Raw genomic sequence first — 17028 nt, 5'->3', positions numbered from 1 at the left:
CGACTCGACGGAATGCCTTGGCAATCTAGTCAGGCCGTACCTAGACCTCCTTCCACAAGGTATCAATAAATAATATCCTCTGTATGTATGGCAACCACAAATATACATTGCTTAAAGCCACTTTTACAAATGACGACACCAATAAGCCCCTTATTGTGAACGAGAGGCTTGTAGAATCATTTCATCATTCACCGGTAGGGGGTCCTGCGTGCTCTGGGCATTACTGACTCGAAAGAAATTAGTCGAAAGAGGAGTTATTTATTTATTTATTTAAATGAGTCAAAGATCAGAGTCTGTAAAAAGAGCCAAACTTCCCATCACTACAATGCAAAATATTTCCCACAAACAGAGCACTGGTGGGGTTTCTCTCCAGTGTGAATTTTCTGGTGAACTTTAAGAGAACCCAACGACATAAAGAAATCTCCACAAACAGAGCACGGATGCCTTCTTTCTTCATGTGTGGTCCTCATGTGGTCTCTCAGGGTTTTCATCGTTGGGAAGCGTTTGCCACAATCGCTGCAGAGGCATGATGGATTCTCTGGTTGGTCGGTCTCTGGTTTCTCTCCCAAGTAAATATGTTTTAGTTCATTTGATGACATAAGGGAACTGACACAAAGAGGACACTTATATGGATTCTCTCCTTTGTGAGTTCTCATATGCCTCGTCAGAACCATCTTGTTTTGGAAACATTTGCCACACGCTTTGCAGGTATATGATTTCTCCCCTGTGTGCATTCTCATGTGCAGTCTCAGGCTAATGTTATGAAGGAAACATTTGCCACATTCTTTGCAGCTATTAGATTTCTCCCCTGTGTGTGTCATCATGTGTTTAACCAGGAGAGATTTGATGGGGAACCGTTTGTTGCATTGAGTACATCCGTGATAATTCTCTCCACCACTGTGAGTCATCATATGCAGTCTCAGGCTAATTTTATGACGGAAACATTTACCACATTCCTGGCAACAAAACGATTTCTCTCCTGTGTGAATTTTCATGTGCATTCTCAGGTTACTGTTAACAGAAAAACATTTGCCACATTCTTTGCAGCTGTAAGGTTTCACCCCTGTGTGAGTTCTCATGTGCAGTCTCAGGCTAATGTTATGACTGAAACATTTGTCACATTCTTTACAGCTAAAAGGTTTCTCCCCTGTGTGTGTTCTCATGTGTTTAACCAGGTCTGACTTGACAGGGAAGCGTTTGTTGCATTGTGTGCATCCGTGGGGTTTCTCTCCACTGTGAGTTCTCTCGTGGCGTCTTAGAATGGTTGTTGAAGTAAAGCACTTTTCGCACGCGGAACACTTAAAAGGTTTCTCCCCTGTGTGAGTCCTCACGTGCTCTTCTAAGCCAGTCTTTGTCCTGTAGCACTTGACACAATCATTGCAGCTATACGATTTCTCTTCGGTGTGAATTTTCTTGTGGTGATTAAGGTTGTACTTTGATTTAAAGTGTTTTTCACATGTTGGACACTGGTATAGTTGATCTTCAATGTGAATTCTCTGATGTTTCTTTAGGTCTTTCGCTGATTTAAAGTGTTTTTCACATGTCGGACATGGATATGGTTTCTCTCCCGTGTGAATTCTCTGGTGAATCTCTAGCTCTTTCCCTGATTTAAAGTGTTTTTCACATGTCGGACACTGACTGGGTTTCTCTACAGTGTGGCATCTCATATGAGTTTTCAGATGATTTGGTAGTTTAAAACTTTTACTGCACACATGACACGTAGGTGATTCCTCCTCTGTGTGATTCGTCATATGTTTCTTCCATTGTTGCAACAAGTTAAATGATTGGCCACATTTCTTGCAGTGATGATTATTGTCAGTTGAGTGAATTCTCTGGTGCGTTTTTAAACCGCCTAGTGTCTTATAGCGTTTACTGCACACAGGACATTTGAATGGTTTCTTATTTGTGTGAGACTTCAATGGTTCTTTCAGCTCACTGGTTGTCTTTGCCTCAGCGCAGACTTGAGAGCTTTGTCGTTTCTCTGCCTGTGTCCTCCTTGATTTGAGGGTCTTTAACACAGGCTCCTCGCTCTCATCCTCATCCACACTTACAATGATTTCACTGTGAGCTGCAGAACAGTCTGGATTTACTGCAGAGAGGAGCAGAGAGTCACTGGTTGGTTCTGATACTCTGTAGTCCTCTCCATTAGGTTCTGTTTGGATCTGTTCAGTTGTGTTGGTGGGTAGAGAGTCTCTCTCTCTGTCCTGATCAGAGTACTTTTCCACACAGGGAGGAGCAGTAAATATGAACTCTACAACATCTGTGGAATCAGACTCAAGTCTGTGAAGCTGCTCTTCCTCCTGACTCGTCCCGAGTTCCTCCTGACTCGTCCCGAGTTCCTCCTGACTCGTCCCGAGTTCCTCCTGACTCGTCCCGAGTTCCTCCTGACTCGTCCCGAGTTCCTCCTGACTCGTCCCGAGTTCCTCCTGTTCCTCTTTAATCTGTGTGGCCTCTGTGTCCTGCTGCCCCAGACTGGGGCTCCACTCCTGCTCACAGTGCTGCTGCTCAGGGGGAACCTCCTCTTCAGGGACAGTTAGCTGCTGGGGGTCTGGAGAGAAGGAGACGGAATAATTAGCCAGTTAGACAAAAACAAAGACATTTCATATTTATCCAAATACACTCATGTGTCTACGCTCTGCAGAGGCTAGAGGGATATCATAGAGCATATAGTAGTGAATATAGCTGGGAGGTTGGCTGCTCTTTGCTTTGGCCACAATGACAAATGACAATGGATGAAAGGGCTTCGCTAGATATCTACTTACATTAGGCTACATCACATCCCAGAGGGCTTAGCTACTTACATTAGGCTACATCACATCCCAGAGGCCTTAGCTACTTACCTTAGGCTACATCACATCCCAGAGGGCTTAGCTACTTACATTAGGCTACATCACATCCCAGAGGGCTTAGCTACTTACATTAGGCTACATCACATCCCAGAGGGCTACTTAGCTAGCTACATTAGGCACATTAGAGGCCTTAGCTACTTACCTTAGGCTACATCACATCCCAGAGGGCTTAGCTACTTACATTAGGCTACATCACATCCCAGAGGGCTTAGCTACTTACATTAGGCTACATCACATCCCAGAGGGCTTAGCTACTTACATTAGGCTACATCACATCCCAGAGGCCTAAGCTACTTACATTAGACTACATGACATCCCAGAGGCCTAAGCTACTTACATTAGACTACATGACATCCCAGAGGCCTTAGCTACTTACATTAGACTACATCACATCCCAGAGGCCTTAGCTACTTACATTAGACTACATCACATCCCAGAGGCCTTAGCTACTTACATTAGGTTACATCACATCCCAGAGGGCTTAGCTACTTACATCTACATCACATCCCAGAGGGCTTAGCTACTTACATTAGGCTACATCACATCCCAGAGGGCTTAGCATCACATCCCCCAGAGGGCTTAGCTACTTACATTAGGCTACATCACATCCCAGAGGGCTACTTACATAGGCTACATTCCCAGAGGGCATTACATTAGGCTACATCACATCCCAGAGGGCTTAGCTAGATATCTACTTACATTAGACTACATCACATCCCAGAGGGCTTAGCTACTTACATTAGGCTACATCACATCCCAGAGGGCTTAGCTACTTACATTAGGCTACATCACATCCCAGAGGGCTTAGCTAGATATCTACTTACATTAGACTACATCACATCCCAGAGGGCTTAGCTACTTACATTAGGCTACATTACATCCCAGAGGGCTTAGCTACTTACATTAGGCTACATCACATCCCAGAGGGCTTAGCTACTTACATTAGGCTACATCACATCCCAGAGGGCTTAGCTACTTACATTAGGCTACATCACATCCCAGAGGCCTAAGCTACTTACATTAGACTACATCACATCCCAGAGGCCTAAGCTACTTACATTAGACTACATCACATCCCAGAGGCCTTAGCTACTTACATTAGGCTACATCACATCCCAGAGGGCTTAGCTACTTACATTAGGCTACATCACATCCCAGAGGGCTTAGCTACTTACATTAGGCTACATTACATCCCAGAGGGCTTAGCTACTTACATTAGGCTACATCACATCCCAGAGGGCTTAGCTAGATATCTACTTACATTAGGCTACATCACATCCCAGAGGGCTTAGCTAAATATCTACTTACATTAGGCTACATCACATCCCAGAGGGCTTAGCTAGATATCTACTTACATTAGGCTACATTACATCCCAGAGGGCTTAGCTACTTACATTAGGCTACATTACATCCCAGAGGGCTTAGCTACTTACATTAGGCTACATTACATCCCAGAGGGCTTAGCTACTTACATTAGGCTACATTACATCCCAGAGGGCTTAGCTACTTACATTAGGCTACATTACATCCCAGAGGGCTTAGCTACTTACATTAGGCTACATTACATCCCAGAGGGCTTAGCTACTTACATTAGGCTACATTACATCCCAGAGGGCTTAGCTACTTACATTAGGCTACATTACATCCCAGAGGGCTTAGCTACTTACATTAGGCTACATCACATCCCAGAGGGCTTAGCTACTTACATTAGGCTACATCACATCCCAGAGGGCTTAGCTACTTACATTAGGCTACATCACATCCCAGAGGGCTTAGCTACTTACATTAGGCTACATCACATCCCAGAGGGCTTAGCTACTTACATTAGGCTACATTACATCCCAGAGGGCTTAGCTACTTACATTAGGCTACATCACATCCCAGAGGGCTTAGCTACTTACATTAGGCTACATCACATCCCAGAGGGCTTAGCTACTTACATTAGGCTACATCACATCCCAGAGGGCTTAGGGCTAGATAGCTACTTACATTAGGCTACATCACATCCCAGAGGGCTTAGCTAAATATCTACTTACATTAGGCTACATCACATCCCAGAGGCTTAGCTAAATATCTTACTTACTTACATTAGGCTACATCACATCCCAGAGGGCTTAGCTACTTACATTAGGCTACATCACATCCCAGAGGGCTTACTTACATTAGGCTATATCTCCCAGAGGGCTTACTACTTACATTAGGCTACATTATATCCCAGAGGGCTTAGCTACTTACATTAGGCTACATTATATCCCAGAGGGCTTAGCTACTTACATTAGGCTACATTACATCCCAGAGGGCTTAGCTACTTACATTAGGCTACATTACATCCCAGAGGGCTTAGCTACTTACATTAGGCTACATCACATCCCAGAGGGCTTAGCTACTTACATTAGGCTACATTACATCCCAGAGGGCTTAGCTACTTACATTAGGCTACATTAGGCTACACATCCCAGAGGGCTTAGCTACTTACATTAGGCTACATCACATCCCAGAGGGCTTAGCTAGCTACTTACATTAGGCTACATTAGGCTACATCACATCCCAGAGGGCTTAGCTACTTACATTAGGCTACATTACATCCCAGAGGGCTTAGCTAGATATCTACTTACATTAGGCTACATTACATCCCAGAGGCCTTAGCTACTTACATTAGGCTACATTACATCCCAGAGGGCTTAGCTACTTACATTAGGCTACATTATATCCCAGAGGGCTTAGCTACTTACATTAGGCTACATTATATCCCAGAGGGCTTAGCTACTTACATTAGGCTACATTATATCCCAGAGGGCTTAGCTAGATATCTACTTACATTAGGCTACATTACATCCCAGAGGACTTAGCTAGATATCTACTTACATTAGGCTACATCACATTACTCTTATATGTGGTTGGCCAGCAACACACCACCCTGCATCCCACTGCTGGTTTACCACTCAAGCTAAGCAGGGTTGGTCCTGGTCGGTCCCTGGATGGGAGACCAGCTGGAAGTGGTGTTGGAGGGACAGGAGGAGGCACTGTTTCCTCTAGTCTAAAAAAAAATATATCCTGATGCCCCAAGGCTGTGATTGGGGACATTGCCCTGTGTAAGGGTGCTGTCTTTCAGATGGGACGTTAAACAGGTATTCTAGCTTAACTGCTAACGGAAAGTCTGCTGAATAATACATTCCTTTAGATATTTTTATTTCAAATTCCCCGTTATAATGACCAACAGTCCAAGCCCACCGACACAGGAAATGGAATTGTATTTAATTAACGTCTGGCTTCCCGCGGACTGTTCAGGTTTTTTTCGCAAGGCAATTCAAAGCAACACTAACCTAAATACGCCAATGGCAATTTGAATAGACACAGCCATCGATCACGTGACACCATTCATTCCTATGTGAAGACTCAATAGCGCATTTGAAGCCGGTTATGATGGCTTCTCATGTGGGAAACGTATGTAGACTAATGCCTCGTTTAAAACGGGGAACTCGGAAATATCCGACTTCAGTGCGTTCAAAATAACTGGGAACTCAGGAAAAAAAAAATAATAATAATTTATTACCTACTAAATTGTCCTTAACTTGTGTGTACATCTGGAGTAATGGGTTTTCGAAATGTGTTTATTTATACGAGGATTTGGCATGTGGATGAGAGCGAGGAACCTGTGTTAAAGACCCTCAAATCAAGGAGGACACAGGCAGAGAAACGACAAAAGCTCTCAAGTCTGCACTGAGGCCTAGAAAACCAGTGAGCTGAAAGAACCATTGAACTCTCACATTTCGAAATGTGTTTATTTACACGAAAATTGGCATTTTCCTATTCACTATAATGGGTTGTCTTGTTTTCAGCGAACAATGCCGGCAGTACCGCGGGCGGCCTCCCTGGGAGGGGCATTCGTTCTCCCCTGAAATACACCGGCGTTGCTTAATTAAAAACAGCTCATTCTAGCCATGCTGTGAGCTAAACTAGTTGCCCCTCTCTGGTGGTTATTTGTTACCCGTGTAAACCACCCCTCTCGCTCTCTTTCCAGACCTATCTACGAACCTGCTCCCAACTCCAGAAGAAGCCTCCGTAGACGTTCAATCTCCTGCTTTGAACTAGAGAGCTCTTGTTCAATCGTCGTTTCCACCGCCGCCATTATCTCAACAGTCACTGCTGCTAGTGGCTCCTGGTACTGGGCTATCCACCTTTCCTCTATCCCAAATATGTTCACGGCTGCCGATATTAATCGCTTGGCTATAAACACAGTCAACAACTGTGGTTTCGACATTTTGAAGAAACATTTAACTTGAGACTGTCGTCTATGGGCTTCTTCTTTAAGGTTTACAGACTACATCCTAAAACGTCTATTGCCGCCACCTACTGGGTGGCGTAAGAACTGATACTTTAACCAAAAAATGTAATAATTATATTTTCAATACCAGTCAAAAGTTTGGACACACCTACTCATTCAAGGGTTTTTGTTTATTTTTTACAATTTTCTACATTGTAGAAAAATAGTGAAGACATCAGAACTATGAAGTAACACATATGGTATCATGTAGTAACCAGAAAAGTGTTAAATAAATCAAAATATATTTTAGATTCTTCAAAGTAGCCAGCCTTTGCCTTGATGACAGCTTTGCACACTCTTGACATTCTCTCAACCAGCTTCATGAGGTAGTCACCTGGAATGCATTTAAATTAACAGTTGTGCTTTGTTAAAAGTTAATTTCTGGAATTTCTTTCCTTCTTAATGCATTTGAACCAATCAGTTGTGTTGTGACAAGGTAGGGGTGGTATACAGAAGATAGCCCGATTTGGTAAAAGACCAAGTCCATATTATGGCAAGAACAGCTCAAATAAGCAAAGAGAAATGACAGCCCATCATTACTTTAAGACATGGTGAGTCAATATAGGAAATGTCAAGAACTTTGAAAGTTTCTTCAAGTGCAGTCGCAAAAACCACCAAGCGCTATGATGAAACTGGCTCTCATGAGGACCTATTAAATAATACAAATAAGACAACTAGACTTAGCTTTTAAGTAATTACTTATTAAAGAATTTCTAAATAAAACGAATTAAATGGATTTTAACACACTTGTGTGCAACCCTATGCCCCTGTGATTATTATTATTTGACCCTGCTGGTCATTTATGAACATAATCTCTACCCAGTACAGCCAGAAGAGGACTGGCCACCCCTCATAGCCTGGTTCCTCTCTACCCAGTACAGGCAGAAGAAGACTGGCCACCCCTCATAGCCTGGTTTCTCTAGGTTTCTGCTTTTCTAGGGAGTTTTTCCTAGCCACCGTGCTTCTACACCTGCATTGCTTGCTGTTTGGGGGTTTAGGCTGGGTTTCTGTACAGCACTTTGTGACATCAGCTGATGTAAGAAATTTTATAAATACATTTTATTGATCATTTTAACTGTTGCCCCTTTTCTAAAAACAAAGTTTTGTGAAATAACAAAAAAAGTGTAAACTGTAGATATTTATTTCCCTTTATAGTTTATTGGCCTTACGCATAACCTTCATCCACATACCATTTCTTTTCCAAACATTGCTTTCTTGTGTCAGCAATTAGACATTGATCTTAGGGGAGGGCTAGTTACCCCCCAGTACCCTAGGTAATAAAATGCGCTGCCTGTTGGATGCATAGACTAGAGCAGAAACTAGACATTATAATAGCCTATCTAATAGACCCAATGAAATGAGAGATGCGCGTGGTTATTTGTTGCATAGCTACTTTGAATGTGAACTCACCATGGCCAGAAAAGGTGAGAAATATATCATGCAGTGGTTATGATATATAGTGCATTCGGAAAGTATTCAGACCCCTTGACTTTTTTACACATTTTGTTACGTTACAGCCTTATTATACAGCCAATCTACACACAATACCCCGTAATGACATCATAATACCCCGTAATGACAAATCAACAACAGAAATATCACATTTACATAAGTGTTCAGACCCTTTACTCAGTACTTTGTTGAAGCACCTTTGGTAGCGATTACAGTCTAGTCTTCTTTGGTATGACACTACAAGCTTGGTAAACCTGTATTTTCCCATTCTTCTCGGCAGATAGATCCTCTCAAGCTCTGTCAGGTTGGATGGGGAGTGTCGCTGCACAGCTATTTTCAGGTCTCTCCAGAGATGTTTGATTGGGTTCAAGTCGGGGTTCTGGCTGGGCCACTCAAGGACATTCAGAGACTTGTCCCGAAGCCACTCCTGCATTGACTTGGCTGTGTGCTTAGGGTCGTTGTCCTGTTGGAAGGCCCCAGTCTGAGGTCCTGAGCGCTCTGGAGCAGGTTTTCATCAAGGATCTCTCTGTACTTTGCTCCGTTCATCTTTCCCTCGATCCTGACTAGTCTCCCAGTCCCTGCTGCTGAAAAACATCCCCACAGCATAATGCTGCCACCACCATGCTTCACAGTAGGGATGTTTCCAGGTTTCCTCCAGACGTGATGCTTGGCATTCAGGCCAAAGAGTTCAATCTTGGTTTCTTCAGATCAGAGACTCTTGTTTCTCATGGTCTGAGAGTCTTTAGGTGTTTTTTGGCAAACTCCAAGTGGGCTGTCATGTGCCTTTTACTGAGGAGTGCCTTCCGTCTGGCCGCTCTACCATAAAGACCTGATTGGTGAAGTGCTGCAGAGATGGTTCTCCACAGAGGAACTCTGGAGCTCTGTCAGAGTGACCATCGGGTTCTTGGTCACCTCCGTGACAAAGGCCCTTCTCCCACGATTGCTCAGTTTGGCAAGGCGGCCAGCTCTAGGAAGAGTCTTGGTGGTTGCAAACTTCTTCCATGTAACAATGATGGAGGCCACTGTGTTCTTGGGGACCTTCAATGCTGCAGAAATGTTTAAGTGCCCTTCCCCAGATCTGTGCCTCGACACAATCCTGTCTTCAAGTTCTACGGGCAATTCCTTCGAACCTCATGGCTTGGTTTTTGCTTTGACAACTGTGGGACCTTATATAGACAGGTGTGTGCCAAATCATGTCCAATCAATTGAATTTACCACAGGTGGACTCCAATCAAGTTGTAGAAACATCTCAAGGATGATCAATGGAAACAGGATGCACCTGAGCTCAATTTCAAGTATCATAGCAAAGGGGCTGAATACTTATGTAAATAAGGTATTTCTTTTTCGTTTTCATTTTGTCATTATGGGGTATTGTGACGTCATTGCGGGGTATTGTGATGTCATTATGGGGTATTGTGATGTCACTATGGGGTATTGTGTGTATATTGATGTGTTTTATTTTTTATTTAACCCATTTTAGAATAGGGCTGTAACGTAACAAAATGTGGACAATGTCAAGCGGTCTGAGTACTTTCAGAATGCACTGTATGTATTATGTTTATAAATTACATTTAGTCTACTTGAGGCTTAAGTATTGAGACGCATAGCCGCAGGAAGTAGGGTTGCTGAAGCACCCCGAGACATCGTAATAATAATAATAAACATATATATATAGATATATATATATATATATATATATATATATATATATATATATATATATATATATATAAATATAAATATTCCTCACAGAAGTAGCACACTGGACCTTTACTAGTCCTGTATTAACGGACCGATATAGCCATCTGTAGCTAGGGCAAATTACTGCATCTTGCTATTATATTTAGTTACCTGTTTTTTGTTATGATCCATTTACGCAAGGTTACTACTAATAGGCTACCTTTGCCTTCCTGCAAAGCAATAGATCTACTTCAACCACTGGAAACTGCACACGCAGGATCCGTCTAACGTTCGCGGGAGGATGAGCACGTCAAGCCCAGTTTTTATAAATGACTCGTGTGAAAACTGGCGCACTGATGTTCTGGGAGATATTTTGTGGGTATGCAACGTTTCTAAATGAGTCACCCGCGTCTCAATATGACTGACTCCAAACTACAAATAATAATAATGCAAACAAAAACAATCCAGGGCCACTTAGGCACTAAAATGCCGTGATGCTAAAAATTGGTCTCGCCTGTCTTGTAATTCTATATCTATGTTGTCGCTAGAATTGTTTACTTGTATCCATAACAACGGAAGTTCAACAATGAATTAGAACTTCCGATATTGTGCTTATTGGCTGGAGTTTGGGTAAGTACAAAACATTACCGAGAAGAAGAAGGTCTTTATTAGTTACTGTATGAAGCTATGCCATTACGTTTTCACCACATGATAACATTTGGTTTAATAAATAATTTCCTTATAACGGCGTATCTTATAATAAAATGAAGGATTTTAAGTTTGTTAACAAATGGTGGGGACTGTGTTTAGGCTACAAATAGAAAATAAAATGAATAATCACATTATTCTTTATTGCATTGCGATTTATTTCATGAAAATATCGGGCTGTTACTGTACAGACAACCAGGTAGCCTGGGCCCTGGTCAAAAGTAGTGCACTATATAGGGAATAGGTTATCATTGGGCCCTGGTCTAATGTAGTGCACTATATAGGGAATAGGTTATCATTGGGCCCTGGTCAAAAAGTAGTGCACTATATAGGGAATAGGTTATCATTGGGCCCTGGTCAAAAGTAGTGCACTATAGTGCACTATATAGGGAATAGGTTATCATTGGGCCCTGGTCAAAAGTAGTGCACTATATAGGGAATAGGTTATCATTGGGCCCTGGTCAAAAGTAGTGCACTATATAGGGAATAGGTTATCATTGGGCCCTGGTCTAATGTAGTGCACTATATAGGGAATAGGTTATCATTGGGCCCTGGTCAAAAGTAGTGCACTATATAGGGAATAGGTTATCATTGGGCTCTGGTCAATAGTAGTGCACTATATAGGGAATAGGTTATCATTGGGCCCTGGTCAATGTAGTGCACTATATAGGGAATAGGTTATCATTGGGCCCTGGTCAATGTAGTGCACTATATAGGGAATAGGTTATCATTGGGCCCTGGTCAAAAGTAGTGCACTATATAGGGAATAGGTTATCATTGGGCCTGGTCAATAGTAGTGCATATAGGGAATAGGTTATCATTGGGCCCTGGTCTAATGTAGTGCACTATATAGGGAATAGGTTATCATTGGGCCCTGGTCAAAAGTAGTGCACTATATAGGGAATAGCTAATCATTGGGCTCTGGTCAATAGTAGTGCACTATACAGGGAATAGGTTATCATTGGGCCCTGGTCTAATGTAGTGCACTATATAGGGAATAGGTTATCATTGGGCTCTGGTCAATAGTAGTGCACTATACAGGGAATAGGTTATCATTGGGCTCTGAGCAATAGTAGTGCACTATATAGGGAATAGGTTATCATTGGGCCCTGGTCAAAAGTAGTGACACTATATAGGGAATAGGTTATCATTGGGCCCTGGTCAAAAGTAGTGGTCAATATCCCAGTGCACTATACAGGGAATAGGTTATCATTGGGCCCTGGTCTAATGTAGTGCACTATATAGGGAATAGGTTATCATTGGGCTCTGAGCAATAGTAGTGCACTATATAGGGAATAGGTACGATTTGGGACTGAACCCTTGATAGATAAATTATATGTTGTTTTCCAGGGACTGGCCAGCAGTATGTCTGTCTAAGAACCGGGACACAGCTGTGGTGACAGTAGGCTTCCTGGTCAAGGTAGTAAGGTGGATAGTGTGCCCATGGGCAACCGGATGATCCACATCCCAGAGGCCTTGACTGGGCAGCGGGGTCCAGGCAAACCCCAGTCTTCAGGCCTGAGGCATGGGCGTCTGATCACCAGAGCACCCTGTCACTAGGGGACCCACAGGGATCTGGGACCAGCAATACACACTGATGGTCACCACACACACTCAGGTCAGGACTGTACCACTAGATGGTATTATAGAACAGTATCACGACCACACACACTCTGGACTGTACCATTAGATGGTATTATGGAACTGTACCACACACACTCAGGTCAGGACTGTACCACTAGATGGTATTATAGAACAGTATCACGACCACACACACTCTGGACTGTACCATTAGATGGTATTATGGAACTGTACCACACACACTCAGGTCAGGACTGTACCACTAGATGGTATTATAGAACTGTACCTGTACCACACACACTCAGGACTGTACCACTAGATGGTATTATAGAACTGTACCACGACCACACACACTCAGGACTGTACCACTAGATGGTATTATAGAACTGTACCTGTACCTGTACCACACACACACACACACACGTGTGTCTTTGGCATGATGTGTCCTGAGATCCTCTTCCTGGTTCTCTCCAGAGTTACTGTGGGCGGGAGGCCGACGGCCAACCTCTGGTCTTCTTTCCCCGAGATCCCGCCTACCCCTCCCAGCACACCAGTCAGCTGGACCTGAGTCACACATCCATCTGCCAATTACAGACACACAGCAGAGACATCCATAACCCCAAAGACATCATCCCGGTTCGACCAAGTGTCATTCTGGATGGATGGATGAGTGAAGGACCGTCAGTTGAGCTTTATTTCATTCTGTGTTGTCTCAGTGCAATACGTACGTTCATGTGTCACTATAATTGTCAGGCAGCTTTATTCAGTACTCAATGTCACCAGTAGAGGGTGTGTAGCCTCAGAGGAAGGAAACCCCTGAACTGAATAAAATGGAACACCTCTATTCTTCTCCCATCTTTCCCACACCTCTCCATTCTCCCAATGATGTCTTCCCACAGCTGTATACATGCCTATTCTGTCATATCCCCTGTATCTCTCTCTCATATCCCCTGTATCTCTCTCATCGTATCCCCTGTATCTCTCTGTGTATATCCCCTGTATCTCTCTCATATCCCCTGTATCTCTCTCATGTCCCTGTGTCTCTCTCATATCCCCTGTATCTCTCTCATATCCCCTGTATCTGTCTGTGTGTCCCCTGTATCTCTCTCATATCCCCTGTATCTGTCTGTGTGTATACATGCCTGTGTGTGTGTGTATCATGCTCTATTGTGTCTCTGTGTGTGTGTGTATACATCGTTGTGTGTATGTGTCTACCCCGTTGTGTGTGTGTATCTGTATCATGCTTGTGTGTGTCTGTGTGTGTGTGTGTATGTGTGTGTGTGTGTGTGTGTGTGTACCATGCTTGTGTGTGTGTCTGGTCCCTATACTTCTGCCCCCTTCTGTGTGTGTGTGGTGTGTCCTTGTATACATGCTTGTGTGCTGTCTGTGTGTGTATCCTGTCTACCCGCCCCTCTCTCTGGCCCCTGTGTGTATCCTTGTGTGTGTGTGTCTGGCCCCTCTTCTATCTTGTGTGTGTGTGTGTGTCTCTCTCTGGTGTGTGTTCTGTCCTATACATGCGTTGTGTGTGTGTGTGTGTGTCTATCCTGCCCGTGTGTGTGTGTGTGTGTGTGTGTGTGTGTATCATGCCATCTCCCCTGTATCTTTCTCCCTCCAGTTCAATGTTCTTCATAGGCTGGGTCAGTGTGTGTAATGCGTGGTCTCGTATCGCGTTGTGTGGCCATGAGAGCGGTGACCAATCCCAAGGAGCCCACCCCTACTGGTGTACCTATCGCAGTGAGCACAGGAGTCCTAGCCCCTCCCCTCACCACACGTTGTGTGGTAGACCCACACTGTGGCATCAACATGATATACTGACAGGTAATACACACCTTTTCTTCTTTCTTACATGTTCTCATGTAAACCCACAGTGTCATGTGTGATACCACAGCTGTGTGTGTGTGTGTGTGTTGTGTGTGTGTGTGTATACATGCGTTGTGTGTGTGTGTGTGTGTGTGTGTGTATACATGCGTTGTGTGTGTGTGTGTGTGTGTGTATACATGCGTTGTGTGTGTGTGTGTGTGTGTGTATACATGCGTTGTGTGTGTGCGTGTGTGTGTGTGTGTGTGTGTGTGTGTATACATGCGTTGTGTGTGTGTGTGTGTTGTGTGTGTGTGTGTATACATGCGTTGTGTGTGTGTGTGTGTGTGTGTGTGTATACATGTGTGTGTGTGTGTGTGTGTGTGTATACATGCGTTGTGTGTGTGTGTGTGTGTGTATACATGCGTTGTGTGTGTGTGTGTGTGTATACATGCGTTGTGTGTGTGTGTGTGTGTGTATACATGCGTTGTGTGTGTGTGTGTGTGTATACATGCGTTGTGTGTGTGTGTGTGTGTGTGTATACATGTGTGTGTGTGTATACATGCGTTGTGTGTGTGTGTGTGTGTGTACATGCGTTGTGTGTGTGTGTGTGTGTGTGTGTGTGTATACATGCGTTGTGTGTGTGTGTGTGTATACATGCGTTGTGTGTGTGTGTGTATACATGCGTTGTGTGTGTGTGTGTGTGTATACATGCGTGTGTGTGTGTGTGTGTGTGTGTGTGTGTGTGTGTATACATGCGTTGTGTGTGTGTGTGTGTGTGTGTGTGTGTGTGTGTATACATGCGTTGTGTGTGTGTGTGTGTGTGTGTGTGTGTGTGTATACATGCGTTGTGTGTGTTTCAGGTGAGACCAGGACTCCAGCAGGTCCAGGTAACCCTAGGAGACAGTCTGGAGAGAGAGTCCTGTGGGCAACACGACGCTGGGAGACGGACTGCTGTTCCCTCCGACTCTACTAAAACACACAATTCAACTGTACGTGTACACACACACACACAAAACCAGTCCACTAACACTACATCTAGTCAGAACAACTCCCTGGAATAACACTTCAGACTAATAAACCTGCTCCCTGAAGAGCACTGAACTGGCAGATCTGGGCTGAGTGGTACAGCACTGAACTGGCAGATCTGGGCTGAGTGTTACAGCACTGAACTGGCAGATCTGGGCTGAGTGTTACAGCACTGAACTGGCAGATCTGGGCTGAGTGTTACAGCACATTCAACACCCCTAAACATTCAACACCCCCTCCCTAACATTCAACACCCCCCCTCCCTAACATTCAACACCCCTCCTCCCTAACATTCAACACCCCTCCCTCCCTAACATTCAACACCCCTCCCTCCCTAACATTCAACTCCCTCCCCCCCTGGCTCCCTAACATTCAACACCCCCCCTCCCTAACATTCAACACCCCCTCCCTAACATTCAACACCCCCTCCCTCCCTAACATTCAACACCCTCCCCCTAACATTCCCCTAACATTCAACACCTCCCTCCCTAACATTCAACACCCCTCCCTCCCTCCCTCCCTAACATTCAACACCCCTCCCTCCCTAACATTCAACACCCCTCCTCCCTTCCCACCCCTCCTCCTAACATTCAACACCCCTCCCTCCCTAACATTCAACACCCCCTCCCTAACATTCCACCCCTCCCTCCCTAACATTCAACACCCCTCCCTCCCTAACATTCAACACCCCTCTCCCATCCACCCCTAACATTCAACACCCCCTCCCATTCAACACCCCCCCTAACATTCAACACCCCTCCTAACATTCAACACCCCCCCCTAACATTCAACACCCCTCCCTCCCTAACATTCAACACCCCTCCCTCCCTAACATTCAACACCCCTCCCTCCCTAACATTCAACACCCCCCCTAACATTCAACACCCCCTCCCTAACATTCAACACCCCCTCCCTAACATTCAACACCCCCCCCTAACATTCAACACCCCCTAACATTCAACACCCCTCCTCCTAACATTCAACACCCCTCCCATTCAACACCCCCTCCCATTCAACACCCCTCCCTCCCTAACATTCAACACCCCTCCCTCCCTAACATTCAACACCCCCCTCTCCCTAACATTCAACACCCCTCCCCCCTAACATTCAACACCCCTCCCTCCCTAACATTCAACACCCCTCCCTCCCTAACATTCAACACCCCTCCCTAACCAACACCCCTCCCTCTAACATCTCCCTAACATTCAACACCCCTCCCTCCCTAACATTCAACACCCCCCCTCCCTCCCTAACATTCAACACCCCCCTAACATTCAACACCCCCTAACATTCAACACCCCTCCCTCCCTAACATTCAACACCCCTCCCTCCCTAACATTCAACACCCCTCCCTCCCTAACATTCAACACCCCTCCCTCCTAACATTCAACACCCCTCCCTCCCTAACATTCAACACCCCTCCCTCCCTAACATTCAACACCCCTCCTCCCTAACATTCAACACCCCCCTCCCTCCCTAACATTCAACACCGCTCCCTCCCTAACATTCAACACCCCTCCCTCCCTAACATTCAACACCCCTCCCTCCCTAACATTCAACACCCCTCCCTCCCTAACATTCAACACCCCTCCCTCCCTAACATTCAAC

At 44.7% G+C, this 17028-nt stretch overlaps 1 protein-coding gene across 1 annotated transcript; it reads right to left on the bottom strand.

The window, feature by feature from the left end:
- Positions 1-248: 248 nt before the first annotated feature.
- LOC121843885 (oocyte zinc finger protein XlCOF6-like) lies at positions 249-7187 on the bottom strand. Its single transcript, XM_042313751.1, has 2 exons — positions 6885-7187; positions 249-2548 (listed from the first exon to the last, which is right to left on the bottom strand). The coding sequence occupies exons 1-2, from the start codon at positions 7108-7110 to the stop codon at positions 321-323; spliced, it is 2454 nt and encodes an 817-aa protein (XP_042169685.1). The 5' UTR covers positions 7111-7187; the 3' UTR covers positions 249-320.
- Between the last annotated feature and the right edge of the window lie 9841 nt (positions 7188-17028).

This window comes from Oncorhynchus tshawytscha, unplaced genomic scaffold, assembly GCF_018296145.1.
Source record: "Oncorhynchus tshawytscha isolate Ot180627B unplaced genomic scaffold, Otsh_v2.0 Un_contig_10378_pilon_pilon, whole genome shotgun sequence".
In the NCBI taxonomy this organism is placed as follows: Eukaryota; Metazoa; Chordata; class Actinopteri; order Salmoniformes; family Salmonidae; genus Oncorhynchus; species Oncorhynchus tshawytscha.
Note: the sequence above shows the minus strand (reverse complement) of the source record. Positions and strands in the feature narration are given on the sequence as shown.

Excerpts from the sequence above, each read along its gene's own strand:
- LOC121843885 (XM_042313751.1), bottom strand. The coding sequence starts at position 7,110 with ATGTCGAAACCACAGTTGTTGACTGTGTTTATAGCCAAGCGATTAATA. Across the intron at positions 2,549-6,884 it reads TCTTCTGGAGTTGGGAGCAG|ACCCCCAGCAGCTAACTGTC; the intron begins GTTCGTAGATAG and ends CCTTCTCTCCAG.